The sequence below is a fragment of the Antrostomus carolinensis genome, unplaced genomic scaffold (genome assembly GCF_000700745.2).
Source record: "Antrostomus carolinensis isolate BGI_N321 unplaced genomic scaffold, ASM70074v2 scaffold7398, whole genome shotgun sequence".
Classification (NCBI taxonomy): Eukaryota; Metazoa; Chordata; class Aves; order Caprimulgiformes; family Caprimulgidae; genus Antrostomus; species Antrostomus carolinensis.
Genome location: NW_010333624.1, coordinates 1 through 15,346, shown reverse-complemented (window position 1 = coordinate 15,346; position 15,346 = coordinate 1). Strand labels below are relative to the sequence as shown.

The following is a 15,346-nucleotide window of genomic DNA, read 5'->3' as shown; positions in this document are numbered from 1 at the left end:
AACAGGTTCTAAATTGCATCTTCACCCATTTATTTTAGTGACTAGTAAAGAAATCTAACCCACATGGAAATAATAAGGACTTCCTATATTTAGCATAGTCCTACAGCTTAAATGTAGAGATCTGCTGTGAAGACTCATTTCCCAAGAATAACTCCTTAATATCAGATTTAGATATGGCTTAAGTCCTGACGTAATTAATTCCATTGGCAGTGAAGTTCCTACCTTGCCAGTTCACTCTACCCTATTTATTCATTTTTAACTGATCCAAACCAATTCTATCACATAATTAACACAAAATGCTGTTTAGTCACCTTTACCTTTTTTATCTTTGGCTCCTGGAATTACTCACCTGTATCCTCAGCATGATTGATTGCTCTTTGTTCCTCTGTGACCTTTAAAGAAGTCACTTCTGTTCCATGCTAGTAGCTCCAGTTCCTTCATCATTTGCCCAGACTTTGTTCTCTAATGTATAGATATTTTAGTGCTTTCTTACAGATTTCAACCTTTCTTGTCTTTTTCCTTTTATTTCTTCACATTTGGCTTTAGGTACAGCTCTTTCGTTAAATATAGTGCCAATGTTTGTCTCTAGGTATGGGTATTTTGCCTGCTGTTTGTCCTCTGTTTGTCCCAATGTGTATTTCACACACGCATGCCTTGATTCCTCAGGATATCTGAAGACCCTGCACAGCTTTAGTTCTGTGCCTTTTTCTGACAGACTAGACACCTTCCCGCTCTTTGAGCCTAACTCGACAACAACCTCATCAGATCTTTTCAGTGCAGAGTCCTCAGTTATGGGATTTGCTTTTTCCTGAAGTGATTATCAGGGTTCTTATCTTCACATTTAATTTTTTTTTTTCTTAAGACTTATTCAGTTATGAACAAAGACATATGTCTTCCTTTCCCTCACCTTCCCTGTCTGTACCTTTTTTTGCTTAGGGTGAAATGAACTCTGTTGATCAGCACTGTTTCCATTAAAAGAAAACTTGGTCCTGTCAGGTAGATCCAAGCCCTCTGAAACATATTCATGTGGGCAGTTGGTTGGTCCCCAGGTGGTTCAGGAGCTCAGACAACCTAGCCACTGGGAAGGAGACTGACTGATAGACACAATGTCCACTGGTTTAGGAGAACCTTGAGAGCATTCAGCTGGTGTAATCTTAGGAAACCAAACCAATTGATGCAACTGAGGGTAAAGATGGACTGTTGAGCTCTATTGCCCAAGATTTTGTTAAACTGTTAGAAGATTCTTTGCACATACTGTATATTAAACATAAACCAGGAGGGCCCTGTAGATATCGCATCTGCAGGAAGTGAGCTGAAAACCTACCTACAGTGAATGCAATTTTGGTTAACCAAAAACCTTCCATATAGAGTGACACTAGAGCCTTACCTGGTCCGAAGAAATCCTCCAGTGGGCAGAGGAAGAGGAGTCTTGGGCAGTAATGGATTTACCACTGGATGTTGTTGAGGTCATATTGCTAAGATACCCTGGCATTATGGAGCACAACATCCAGCAGTGATGATATCTCAGATCTTGTAAACTAGTTCCATTGAAGTACTGCCAGTTAGTAGAGAGATGGTCACAGAAATGTACTTGGTATTTAAAGCCATGCTTTTGCATACTATGCAAAAAATGAGTGACTCATTACTTCCATCATCTAAAAGCCTATGTCTAGAGGCGAAGAGAACAAATAGGAATTTGTGCACCTTTCCTTGCTGTCTCTGCTAGAGTATTTTGATCTCCTTCCCTGCTTGCTGGGAGAGGGGGGAAGAAAGGTCATGCATTGCATATAAAGCAATGACCTCTGCAAAGTCATGGCCTCTGGAGCCATTTCAAAAGATAAGCTGCCTTGTTAGTCTGTCCTCTGTAAGCATCTATAGCCGCAACATCACAATTTTCCAGAGATCAATGCCTACCTGCAGTCTCATTAGCTGTGAAACCTTTTAAAATTGATCATCACCTCTAGCTGTATCTGCCTCCATGGGGTACAGCCCAATCAGTACTTCTCTTGTATAAAGTGCTGCTTCTATTTGATATGGAAAGACACTTCAGATTCTCGTGGCATTAACATACTCTGACAATAAAGTATGATGCTGCCCAGAAGTTTGCTGTTCTGATTAAATTCCTGTCACTATTAAAAACAGGAACTTATCACTGAAGTCCCCTTTCAAAGGGTGTAATACAAAGTAAGCAAATGCCAAAAGGAAAAATTGTCCGCAGCCTTGTCCACTCTCTGCAGAATATAGTTATTTCCTATCACTTGAAAGCCTTGTTAGCTTCTTTGCCTACAACCAGCCCTTGAAAGTCAACTGTATCTGTTATCATAGTTGCTCAAGTACGTGTTTGTGTCTTGTGAGAATGAGGCCTAGACACACATGCAGAGCACTGTGGAAAACTTTGCAAGTCTCTCTTTGGGATCAGCAGCTCCTCTGACCCAGGTGGGCTCAAGCTCTACTATGTGACTAAAATGGGCAAAACTCAAAAGGTATCAACTCAAATAGCTGCGTATAAAAAGCCTGAAGAGCAGACTTTGAACTGGGGAAGTTACTGCGTGTCAGGATTGCTATGGTTTGTACTAACAGAGGAGAAACACTTGAGGGATTTACTGGCATAATGTTGCTGTGTACTATGCAAGCATTCATTCTTTTTTAATGCACTCTGACAGAAACACAGCCCCTACCACAGGCCAATACATCCAAGACACTATTATTCAGAAGGAAGGACCCTATTTCATGTGTAAGTAGTTTCCAGTAGAAAAGTGCACATGTGCTCTTTATTTTCTAGAGGTGGTATCTACAGAGGCAGAACCACAGCAACATTATGCCAATAAATCCCTCAAGTGTTTCTCCTCTGTTAGTACAAACCATAGCAATCCTGACATGCAGTAACTCCCCCAGTTCAAAGTCTGCTCCCGTGTGCTCTTCAGGCTTTTTATACACAACTATTTGAGGAGACACCTTTTGAGTTTTGCCCATTTTAGTCACATAGTAGAACTTGAGTCCACCTAGGTCAGAGGAGCTGCTGATCCCAAAAGAAAGACTTTGCAATTGCTAATCCTTGTGAGGAAAGGACCGCGTGTCCACCTTTCCAAACAGGAATGAAGAAGAGGTTAGTTGGCTGGTTCAGGACTTTTCAGGACATCTCTTTTTAGTTAGAACACAGAAAATGTCATTTAAACAGTAATGAGGGATGACCACTTTGTGACTTGTGTTTCTCTCTGGCTTGCTGTGCAGGCTGTATGAATCTCTGCCTGAACTGTAGTGTGTCTCACCATAAGGTTTTAGCCCAGCTCTCTAGTAAGGTGCTTTTATTTAATTTGGATTTGACTTCCCAGAAACTGTAGTGTTGGATGTGGTCCACTGCAGTTCTAATAGCTATCTGCCTATTTATGTAATGGGAAAAGCAGTCTAGCACATAGAGTTTCTTTTTAATAGTACATGATGGCTGTTGTGTCACTTCATCTTTCCCTTTGTTACATATTCATGCCTCTGTTTTTGTGAAGGTTTTACTCCTGTAAAAATTCCTGGCACTGCTGCACTCGAGTACATGTGTACACTCAATATATTCTGCTCAGAATTTGGAGCTAGGAACAGAATTTACCAGAGTGCCTCTAAGTGCATATTCCAAATACAATGCAGGAGGTTCACCAAACCAAGCTGACATACACTTGCCTGCCAAAGCAGTTTTCTCAAAAGTCATAAAATGCAAGAAAATAAAACCTGAATCAAAACAGAATTTGTATTTATTTATCTATTTTTACATTATAAATACTGGTGTCCTTGCCAGTTTCTTGTCCCCTGTGATGTGTGGTTCAAACAGCAGGCTGGTAACAAATTTTCCCCACAGAAGTGCAAATGCAAACCTGACCAGACTTTTAATACAGGTTGCTAGAGAGAATGAAAGAGGGCTCACAAAAAACCGGTTTGCAGCCTTGAGAATCTTTTGTTTGCTCCTTTTTACCACAATGGTCTTCGTTTTGTTCATTTGCTCCTGATTATTTTAAGCGTTGTCAATTATTTAGCTAACAGGCAGAAAACTAGGCTTTTATAGACATCCAAAGGGACTCTCTTGAGTGTAATAATGAAGGCAGTTTATTGAACGCCTGTGAGGTTGCTTTCTAATTGTACACATTAATCTGCCCAAGCAAGCTGGCTGAAAATATAGAAGCAGATTGCACATGCAGATGGAGCATATAGAATGGAAGATCTATGCAACAGACTTATACAAAACTACATTTTCCTTAAAACTGGATTTATACTTATTACTTTACATACTAAATGAAACTTGATGTCTAAAATGACTTTCAAGAATATTGGATGAGTCGGTGGGAGGAAAAAATAGCCTAGCTGTATTATTTCATCCAGTCAGGAAAACAAAAAAAAAAAAGTGGGTTAACAGGAAAGATTAGTTTTGAGTGTGGGTGGGAAGTGTTGAAAATAATTCTACTGAGAAAGTTGCCTTTTTAAAAAAAAAATTATATATATATATACTTTCTTGAAGCCTTATACCTAAAATGAACGAGTATCACATTTTTTGTTCTTATCCCCAGGAACAGGAACACATGCTCAAGATCTTGCAGACAAGAATGCTTACAGCCAAAGACAGCACAGTTTTGATCACTATCATTAGATTTGCCCAAGTCCTCCTTAGTATGCTTGTGCATTACTCCCAGCGAAGACTGTGAATACTGCATTAAGCTTGGTATGTGGGTACTGGAAGGAGTTGTGCTGGAAAGCAAGTGAACTAAATACCCAGAGGATGGTCTTTCTTCCCAGGAACGTGCATTGAGGAAGAGCCATCAACATCATACAGGAATTTTATGGATTAATTATTTCCCATTATAATTTTTCACCTTATAGCTTTGAGCAAAAGATGAATTCACCACCACAACCCCCACCCCCCCCAAAATGCATATTAGTTCAGGCTGACAACTATGCACATAGCTAATATTTGTTGTTTCTTCTTACCCCAAAGTGGAATCTGTCCTGCAGGTATAGGTCAGAGTTGAGGTAGAGGAAAAGAACCAGAATCTGTGCAGAGCTGAGGGCATGTTTGTTGCTGACAGGTGGAGAGTGTTTTACTACCTTGCCCCTTGCCATGACCCAGCGGTGGGAAACATGGCAGTTACTTGTAGCTTTCTGAATTTACTTAAACCTTGTAGTTGCTGTGATAAACCTCTGCAAAAAGGAGTGGATATGAGAGGAAGCATGTATAATTGAATACCAGCAAAAGTCATTGGATTCTCCACTCAGGCTACTTGCAATGGCTTAATTTGAAATATGTGCCTTTGGTGGGATTATTTTCACAAATGGTATTAGTGGCCCTCAGTGTCATTCACACTTCAGAAAATGGTTCTCATTTGTGTGAATCCCAACTAGATCTCCATTTGGAGTTGCTTTCTTCATCTCCCAACATCGAATCTGTGGGAAAACTACATAAATGGACAGCAATTTTGTCTCCCTTTGTGTCAACTTCTGGAGTTTCATCTATTTTAACATTTGATTTTGTTGGGCCACGTGCCAGAGCAGCAGCAGTGGCCATAGTACCAACCATGGCTTGTGGGCCGTAGCTAGTGCCTGACCAGGATGCATATGGCAATACATATGACAGAGCCCTCACCAAGGGCTTATAGGCCCCCTTTAAGTACTGAAAGGCAGCAATAACGTGTCCCCAAAGCCTTCTCTTCTCCAGGCTGAACGACCCCAGTTCTCTCAGCCTTTCTTCATAGGAGAGGTGTTCTATCCCTCTGACCATTTTTATGGCCCTCTTCTGGACCTGCTCCAACAGGTCCATGTCTCTCTTATGCTGAGGACTCCAGAGCTGCGCTCAGTACTCCAGGTGGGGTCCCACCAGAGCAGAGTAGAGGGGCAGAATCACCTATACATCATTATGCATGGTTCTTAATTTTTTAGCTGAATTGAAAGAAAATGGTGAAATAATGCTTAAGCATTGCTTAGTGACAATGAATTTGGAAGCTGATGTGTCCATGACATTCATCACTAGATGCTACTTTTGTTGTCTTACTGACTAATCATGCTATTTCCTCTCTGAAATGGCTATAACAATTTACCTGGCCTGGGATTCTTTATTTTTATTTTTTATTAATGTTTTTGAAGGACTCTTAGCATACTTGTGGATGTTCATTAGAGCAGAATTATAATGCTGGAGATTCTGCAGCTTGAGAAAACAAGGAGTTCAGGAGCTGTCTTGTTTTCAGTAATAATAAGAACGGCCATTATCTTTTAAATATTGTCAAGAGAAATAAATAGATTTATGATATACACAAAAGTATTGTGCTTGCTTCCCCCCCCACACATCTTTCCCCAAAAGGACTGGCATAAAAGCCAGTATGTTTTTCTGTATCCTAGCATTTCAATATCCATCAATTAAAGCAAAAGAATCAACTGCCACTGGTTTCATTGGGAAGCAGCGATGAAGATTACAAGAAGATTTTTTAATTTCTGTATTTTTAATGTTAGTCTGTAAAACAGACTTAAAGCCAAGAAATTAAGTGTAGGCAGGAAAATTCTTTCCCTTACATCTTTGTTCTGAACAGCATACAGTCTCAAATGGAAAACTTAGTGAGTGGTACTGTGTGCTTCTTGGGTGGAACAAGAGGCTGGAGCCTCAATCCGTATCCTTTTCCACGTTCCTAAGGATGAATCCTTTTCAGGACTGGCTCTTCTGTTTGTGTTGTTGATAGAATCATTGAATCATTTTGGTTGGAAAAGATCTTTAAGATCATCAAGTCCAACTGTAAACCTAACGCTGCCAAGTCCACCACTAAAACCATGTCCCTGTGCACCACATCTACACGTCCTTTATTTAAATACCTCCAGGGATGGTGACTCCACCACTTCTCAGGACAGCCTGTTCCAATGCTTGACTGCCCTTTGAGTGAAGAAATTTTTCCTAATATCCAATCTAAACCTCCTCTGGCACAACTTGAGGCCTTTCTTGAAGCCTTATACCTAAAATTTCCTCTTTTCCTATTGCTTGTTACTTGGGAGAAGAGACCAACACCCAGAGATGTGACAGGAGTTAAAACCAAGTGACACACAAAGTTGAAGCCCTTATTCTGCATAGGACCTTAGAGCTCAGATCCTGCAATGAGTTCAGTGTGGGTGTCCAGATCTTCCACATACCCTGATCTACAAGTAGCTTGGCAGTGCAGAGTGTCAACTCCAAATCCCTAAATTACACTGTTCTCAGTGGAACAGCTAAGAGATTAATGCTGCTGCATTTTACATGTACTCATTGAGCTTCAAGTATATGCTTTTACGTAACAGCTTTTAAGAAAGAGAAACTATGCCTGAAGAGTACTTGTGAAATGTAAAGCCATATATCTAAGGACTCACAAAAAGCATCTGCAACATGGACTGATTTCCGCAGTCATGCACTGTCCCCTCCTAGTGTGTTACTCAATGATCCTGGCCACAGAGTCAGTATTTTCCATGACAGCTCTGAAGAGTACTGAATCCACTATTGTGCTTCACTCCACCAGAGCTGCAACTGTACTAATAAGTTAAACACTGTCAATCACTGTCACTTTTGAGGCTTACAGGCCTGAGACTGCCTGCTTCCATTGGCGTCTAACTTTTTTACCTCCCAAAATGGGACAGTTGCATCCAAAGTGCCTGCTGGGAGTTTCTTGCGGTTGATATTCATTCCCAGACAGCAGCCAGGAGTTATTTGGGAAAGTGCTGTTTGGAGCAGGTCAAAACTACTGTTACCACAACGTAAATGACTGAGTTCCCATGCTAAGAGTATTTCCTGGTGCTATTAAACATACCAGTATCGGAGTAGCCTATTTTAATTAGCAAAGCAAAAGGCTTGTTCCCAACAGTATAATGGGAAACAGGGCTACTGAAAAAGACAAAATACCCTCCTAAGATTGCTCCAGCTTAACTAGTGCTTCTGAACAGCTCTCTTCCCTTCAGACTGATACTTAGGGGTAATAAGAGCTCAGGCTAGCAACCTGTTAGCAGGATGCCATCTTCTTGGTTTGTCTAAATTTTGGATCTCCTTTCACCTAGCTATTTTTGAAAGGTATCAGGATGCTGCTGTATTCAAATTAAATTCAACTCATGCTCTTCTTTCCTTAATATTAATTAGTTAGAGGAAGGCATTTTATTAGCATTTTCAATTAGCCCTTGAAGTTTTAGCAACCAAGTGACATGTTGCTCCAGCTGTCTGAGTGTGGAATACCTATGGACACTTTGATATGGTGATTTCCTTCTGGAGATGATGTTTTCTTCTCTGAAATGTTAATTGAAGTGTCATTTCTCTGACTTCCCCCTTTCCCTGCAGCATGACTTATGGTATTGTTATGCCTTTGGGTTTAATATTATGAAAAATATCATTCAGGTAATATTTGACAGTCTGGCAACTGCAGATGCATTGCTGGGTTTCCACAGAGATGATATACAACGAATTAACATATATGACTGACCTCATTGAGTTTGGCTTTAGTGAGATTCGGAAAACCTGAGTCCCTTTCTTGTGGTAGGAACTTTTTATTGATGTATTACTTAATGTGGTGTAGTAGGGTGTTTTCTGTATTCAAAGGCAGTGTACAGTCTTACTGAGAAACTTTATTTGCTTCCACTCTTGTAATCATCTTTTCTAATACCGAAACTGAGTTAGCTTTTCATCTATCAGTGTGCTGATCCAGGAAAGGCAGTATCTTAACCATCCACCCCAGTTTTATGCAAATAATGAGAACTAGCACTAGCCTTTGTCATTCTTTTGCCATCCATAAGGAATTAAGACATCCAGCTACACCCCCAAGTTGCTAGATATTTCTTTGCAGAGCTACAGCCCTCTAAAATATATTCCAGACTTTCTGTAAGATTTTTCAGTCTTTCCAGTGTAGAAATGAATTGTTATTTTAGCAATTTTAGCACAGGTAGAGAAACAAAAAATCTGCAATTTAAAACTTCAAGTTGCCAAGATTATGCTGTGCAATCTTACCACTCAACCACTCATCTTTCATGGAAAAGAATGTGTATGCTTAAAGCTTGGGTAAAAAGAGAGTATTAATTCATTTAACCTTTATATGCAGGTTCTTTGTAGATCAGGGAATCTTATGTTTTACTTGGTCCTTTCTGTATTGTGCCTTGTTTGAAGTCCCTGTTAACTGTCCAGGTAAAGGGAGTGAACTGGGGATACTGAGACTCTAAAAGCATGACTTACTACAGCTTGAGTAAGTACTCTGTATCTGAAGAGGTAACATGGTTTTGTATTGTGTAGCGTAGCACAGAAGAGCTTGTGGGTTCTTGTTCTTTGTCCCCACTTCTCCTCAATATACCCACTGACCAGTAGGACATTTTCAAACAATCTGTCTACTCACTATTTCAGATCATGGAGTGAAAGATAAAAACACACTTGGTAATCTGTTTCAGCAGTTAGTCATTATCACTCTTTGGCAGCCAAGGCTTTTTCTCCAAGGTTAAGTAGCTGTCTTTGGTAGTGGCATCTTCTCTTCAACAGAGCTAGCTGGTTGCCCTATTAGCAGAGTAATTCTTTGTGTTGAATGCCTCTTCAAGCACTCTTTCTACTCTTGCTTCAGTACTTTCATGCTTTGCAAAGCTGTATACAGAAACAAAATTGCCTCTTTCCTCTAACCTTATTCTTCTGAGTGACCAAAGACTTGAACAGATGCACATTGGTCTGCAGGTTATGAAACTGATTCCTGATCATGGCACTGAAACTCTTGTTTTTAGGGTTTGTTTATGTTGTTGCTTGTGACTTTGCTTAACTGTACTTGATTGAAACTGATACTACTTTGAAAATCTGCTTTATAAGGGATACAATTGGAAAAAAAAAAATTGCTCTTGCCAGAATAAGAGATGACAATGTTGTGCAATTCTGCTTCAACCAAAGACAAGCGTTTTTTTTTCAATGCTACGAAATGCTTCTAAATCTTGCTGCTTGATTAAGTAACTTGTTGTTAAGAGTGCATTGTGTTAGCATAAAGGAAAATTCCTTAAAATAATCATTTAAATTACTTATCTGAGATTTATGGAACTGGTAGAAGGATTTGCAGCAATTCAGTGAAGCAGTTGCATCCTGATGAATTCTGATAGTATGCAAGTCTGTGTTTTAGGAGCTTTGCAATGAGAAAAGAAAGCATAGCCACTGTAGACCCTAAATATGCAAATGACAATAATTGTTTGCTTAAAAATTCCTCCCAGAAAATGTCTTATCCACAATATAGGTTCTATCCTCTGTCCCATTTCATTCTGTCTGTCTCCATAACATTTTGTTCCACCTGTGATGTTTCTCAGCAGTCACATGATAAAATGTCTAGGCTAGATTCCAAGGGTGAGATAAAAAGCTGTACTTATTTTTATGGAAGCACTAACAATTCTATTTGGATTGGATTTTTTTTGTAGCAAAACCAATGAATTATTGAACAGATTGGACTTGGGTTTGCCAAAGAGTGATTCCTGTCAGATTGCTAATCATGGCCCAGAATCTACAGCATGGGTAAGCAAAACCATAGTATGTGCAATATTGTCTGTCAGCTTTCCAGGGCTGTCAATACTGTGATATTAGAATATTCTAATTGAGCTTAATTGCCTAGACATAACTCAGTGAGTACCAAGGAGTCTTTCTAGGTGAATGAGATTGCCTACATTACACTGGCAGAGTATCCTACCTAGTAGGGGACTGCCTTTATTACTCACAGACTTCTCTCCGATAAATGAGAGCCAGATTTATATTCCAAGGTCAGATCAGAATCTTAAATGTGCTCTGTACCCATCCACTGGTGGCAAGCTTTTATGAAATCTCAACTAGTTCATGTCAGCGGATGCTTTACTACATTGAAAATCTAGTCAGAAGAGAAGCTTATTTCTCACTGCATCCTAAAAGTGATTCTGTAGACTGCTTGGGGACTTTGTCCCAGTTTGAATTAGCCTGTTAAGTATCTATGTAATTAGGAAATACATAAAGTATTGCTTAAATTTCATTATTCTAACTGCATGCACCAGTACAGGTTAGGGGCTGACCTGCTGGAAAGGAGCTCTGAGGAAAAGGACCTGGGTGTGCTGGTGGACAGCAGGCTGGCCATGAGCCAGCCTTGTGTCCAGGAAGGCCAACAATGTCCTGGGGTGCATTAAAAAGAGCGTGGCCAGCAAGTCAAGGGAGGTTCTCCTTCCCGTCTACTCTGTCCTGGTGAGGCCACATCTGGAGTACTGCATCCAGTTCTGGGCTCCTCAGTTCAAGAAAGACAGGGATCTTCTAGAGAGAGTCCAGTGGAGGGCCACAAAGATGATGAGGGGCCTGGAGCATCTGCCTTACAAGGACAGGCTGAGAGAGCTGGGACTCTTCAGCGTGGAAAGAGAAGAGATTGAGAGGGGATCTTAGCAATATCTGTAAATACCTGAAGTGTGGGGGGCAAATGGATGGGGCTAGACAAACCTAAGGAAAAGCTTTGTTACTGTGAGGGTGACAGAGCACTGGAATAGACTGCCCAGAGAGGTTGTGGAGTCTCCATCTCTGGAGATGTTCAAAACCTGCCTGGACGCTTTCCTGTGCAACCTGTTGTAGGGAACCTGCTTTGTCAGGGGTGTTGGACTAGATGATCTCCTGAGGTCCCTTCCAGCCCTACTGTTCTGTGATTCTGTGATTAATTGCCTCCAAAAGTCTTTTTCACGTATGTCTCTTCATGTCTAAACCAAGCTTTCCTACTGATGTAAAAATTTGCAGTGAGGAACATTAACCCTGAGATAAGGAGAATTTCTCCTTTAGGGAGAGTTGTCATTGAGGGAAGAAAGGGAGCAGGCATCCAAGTGGACAGAGGATTGTCGTTACAAGCAATAGTCCTTAGTCAGCAGAAACTTGGAAGTATCCAATCTGGGCAGCTGTCTGTTTTATACAACCTTAAACATCAACAGTTGAGTAAAGAGAGGAAAAGATTTACCTCCATGTTTCCTTGGAAGCCTTGGAAATGTGCAAGACCCTTCTGTTATAGAAATTGCTGCAAACAGAATATAAGACAGCTCTGTTTTGCCTCTAGTATCTCTTCCTGTTTTTCATTGCATGGAAAGGGAAGATGATACTGCAAATACATTCCTTTCCCTTTTGATTCCTCAGGTCATTCTGTGTCTCTGGAAACCCAAAAGAAAACTTTGTGCATGTGGACACGTATATAGCTTGAAGGAGCCAACTTTTGACCAGTATTGCTGTGCAGGTCAATTGCAGCTGAGTGGCTTTCAGACTGTCTTTTGTAGTCCTGGGCAGACAAGCAAGATGAAGGACTATGGGAAGGGAGGAAATATGTCTTAAAACCACTTCTACCTCCCTCTTGAAGCATCTGATGCTCCAGTAGGAGGCTTGTTCTTTGGTAGGGATGACCCAGCTTTGCAGCCTTTCATATGCTATGAACATTGGACTGCAAAGGCAAGTGAGCTCATGTCCCCAGGACTGACTTGGATTTCAGCATTTTGGTGTGGTGTCTTCATATCTATACAGAAGTTGGTGGATGCCTGAAGGAATATTGAATTCTTTCAGGTGTACAGGTCCTACTTTTAGCCTTTGTCTTCTACTTCACCTCCCTGTGAGTGTTTTCTCCATCCAGTTTTTGAGGGGTTTCTTAGTAAGATGTGACAAATTACATACCATAGTTAATATTTTGTTTCACTCATATCCAAGCAGATAAAATAAATAGTTTATCTGTACTGTCCTTTATTAATACCAGCTGATATTATACATGTCTTTTGCATGGCAGCATTTCTATAGCTTTGTGAATCAATTCATCACTTGCTTATAAAGCAGCAATGCAGTTAGCAAAATGTCTTCCCAAACAACTTGGATGAGGTACGGTCTATAGACATATGCACAGCCCCTGTGCTCTGTGTGAGGAATCTGAAGCACATAACTGATTAATTGTTACCTAAATAAACATGGCATAGGACCAAAATGCTAAACCAGTGGGAAAACTTGAACTCTAATTCTGATGTCTGTCCTTTGTCTGGAGTAATTAAAAGATTCAGGAACAATGTATTTGAAATAGTGAAGTGTGATAAGCTTAGGAAGTGCCTGACATGCATGTTAAAAGGAGGGCACATATATATGTAATTTTTTAAATTTAAAATTAATGATCTAAACCAAGTTTGGGACAATCTAATGCTGATCATTTTTTTCCCTCACATCTTTTCTTTGATGGTGATATTAATTTAGAATACCTAGTTCAAATATCAGTGTCAAATATTACTTGAAGTGGATGAACAAATTTGACTTCTTTGGAGTGACTCTGTCATTGGTGACTTTTTTGGCCCGCTTATTTAATCAAACTCATAATTAATTTTAATCCTGTCTTTAAAAGTGTTACCAATCCAGTGTAGATTTTTATTGTCTTCCAACTTGATTAACATACACTCCACACAATTCTCCAAACCATTACAGAGAGTAATGAATAATATTGGATCCAGAATGAGTCTCCCTGGACACATGTAACAACTCCTCCCAGCTCAAAATTGAGCTATTAATAATTGCTTTTTCTATTCAGTCTTTTTAGCAAATTATGTGCCTGTCGTTTTAATGGTGTCATTCTGCACGCATATATCAAGTTTTGAGAACATTGTGTAGACCTGCAGCAAATTCCTCACTAAAGTCAAACCTGCAGACTTCTTATATTAAATTATACCAGCTCATTATTTTGTGTGCTAAGCTCTGTCCCTGCTCAAAGACTTTACAGTATAAGAACCTAAGGATTCTATAAGATCCTAATGGTAGGCTGGCTCTTTGCTAAGAACTACAACTTGGGAAAGACCAGGACTAGTATTTGTAATGACCTACACAGTTGAATAGTTTATTCCTGGTGTGTAGTTCAGCTTTTCAGTTCTCTTGCCTGCCCCACCAATAATATAGCAGACTTGATCTCTCAGTGTCTGTTGTCCTACCTCCACAACTGCCTTTCAAATACTCCCGTGGAAATAATCCTGGGTTCCCATCTGTTACCATGCCTCCCTTCTGCTTTGTTATCTAGGTAATATTTTCAGTACTTTTATTTCTTCCCAGAATACCCTATCTCACTATCATATATCCTGATTGTGTTTTCTGACTGCTGAGCTTATCTTTATGCTTGCCACTGGGACATGGAATGGTATGTGCTGTGGCTGCCTTGTTGTGATGTGCAGATGGACATTCAGCCAAAACAAATGACTGAGAGGCTTTAGACCACTTCTTGTTAGTTCTAGTCTTGAGACTAATCTATTTTTTAAGTGACTTGAATCATTCAGCTATTTCTGTTTTGTTAATTAAGTGTATAAAGATTTGGGAATAAGGTTTAGGATTTTGGTCCCTGCTCTCCCACACCAATATGTTTATATTCTCTGCTGAAAAATAGACTAGGAGCCGTACTTATAAGCAAGTTCTCCGAGAGGATGAAAACAGAAGATTAGAGGAAATGAAGCAAGAACAACGGAGGAAGGTAATTATACATTAGCAGTTTGCATATTGTATCATTTTTGCATGCTGTGAAACCAATTAAATACATCGATTACTTGTAGCCTACGCACAGAGCTTCCCTTTAGCAGAAGTGGTAGAGTCACTCTTTTTGAACATTGTGAGAGAGATGAGCCACACTGTAAAATTTGGACAGGGACAGGACAAATATCTTCTGGGTTCAAGGGTGAACCTGTTTGCATGTGGATGACTCGCCTCTCCATTTGAACAATTGTGCAAAGCATTTTTTGACCATGGTACCTGATTTCATAAGCTAAGGAAACCAATTTTCCCTCTTTCAGGCAGTAATCTTACTGAGATATCCATGATAATCTCAGACTCTGAACAGTCGCTTCCCAGAGAATCGAGGTCCATGCCTCCCCAAATGGGGATGTAGAATCACTCAGATTTTCTGTTAAGTCTGCATGTTCCCTTGCTAACCACCTACATGAAGAGCTTTAAATTGTCTAAAAAGCAGGCATGCCATAACTGCAAGTTTGAACTCCTTATTCTGAACCACTGTAGTCCCTCTGGCTTGGACTTCATGGGATGCATCTGTGGGTCCTGAGGGAACTGGCAGATGAAGTTGCAAAGCCACTATCCATCATATTTGAGAAGTCATGGCAGTCTGGTGAAGTTCCCGCAGACTGGAAAAAGGGGAACATAACCCCCATTTTTAAAAAGGAAAACAAGGAAGACCCGGGGAACTACAGGCCAGTCAGTCTCACCTCGGTGCCAGGCAAGATCATGGAACAGATAGTCCTAGAAACTATGCTAAGGCACATGGAGAATGAGAAGATGATTGGTGACAACCAACATGGCTTCACCAAAGGGAAATCGTGCCTGACCAATCTAGTGACCTGTTATGACGGGGTTACAACATTGGTGGATAAG

The 15,346-nt window shown here is 40.2% G+C and overlaps 1 protein-coding gene across 1 annotated transcript in view; it reads left to right on the top strand.

Moving 5' to 3' along the window:
• EPSTI1 (epithelial stromal interaction 1) overlaps nt 1–14,453 on the top strand; it is a 39,241-nt gene extending 24,788 nt beyond the window's left edge. Inside the window, exons 7-8 of the mRNA XM_010173918.1 lie at nt 10,396–10,489; nt 14,355–14,453. Coding sequence (XP_010172220.1) covers nt 10,396–10,489; nt 14,355–14,453 — 193 coding nt within the window. The remainder of the gene's footprint in view (nt 1–10,395; nt 10,490–14,354) is intronic.
• Nucleotides 14,454–15,346: the final 893 nt, after the last annotated feature.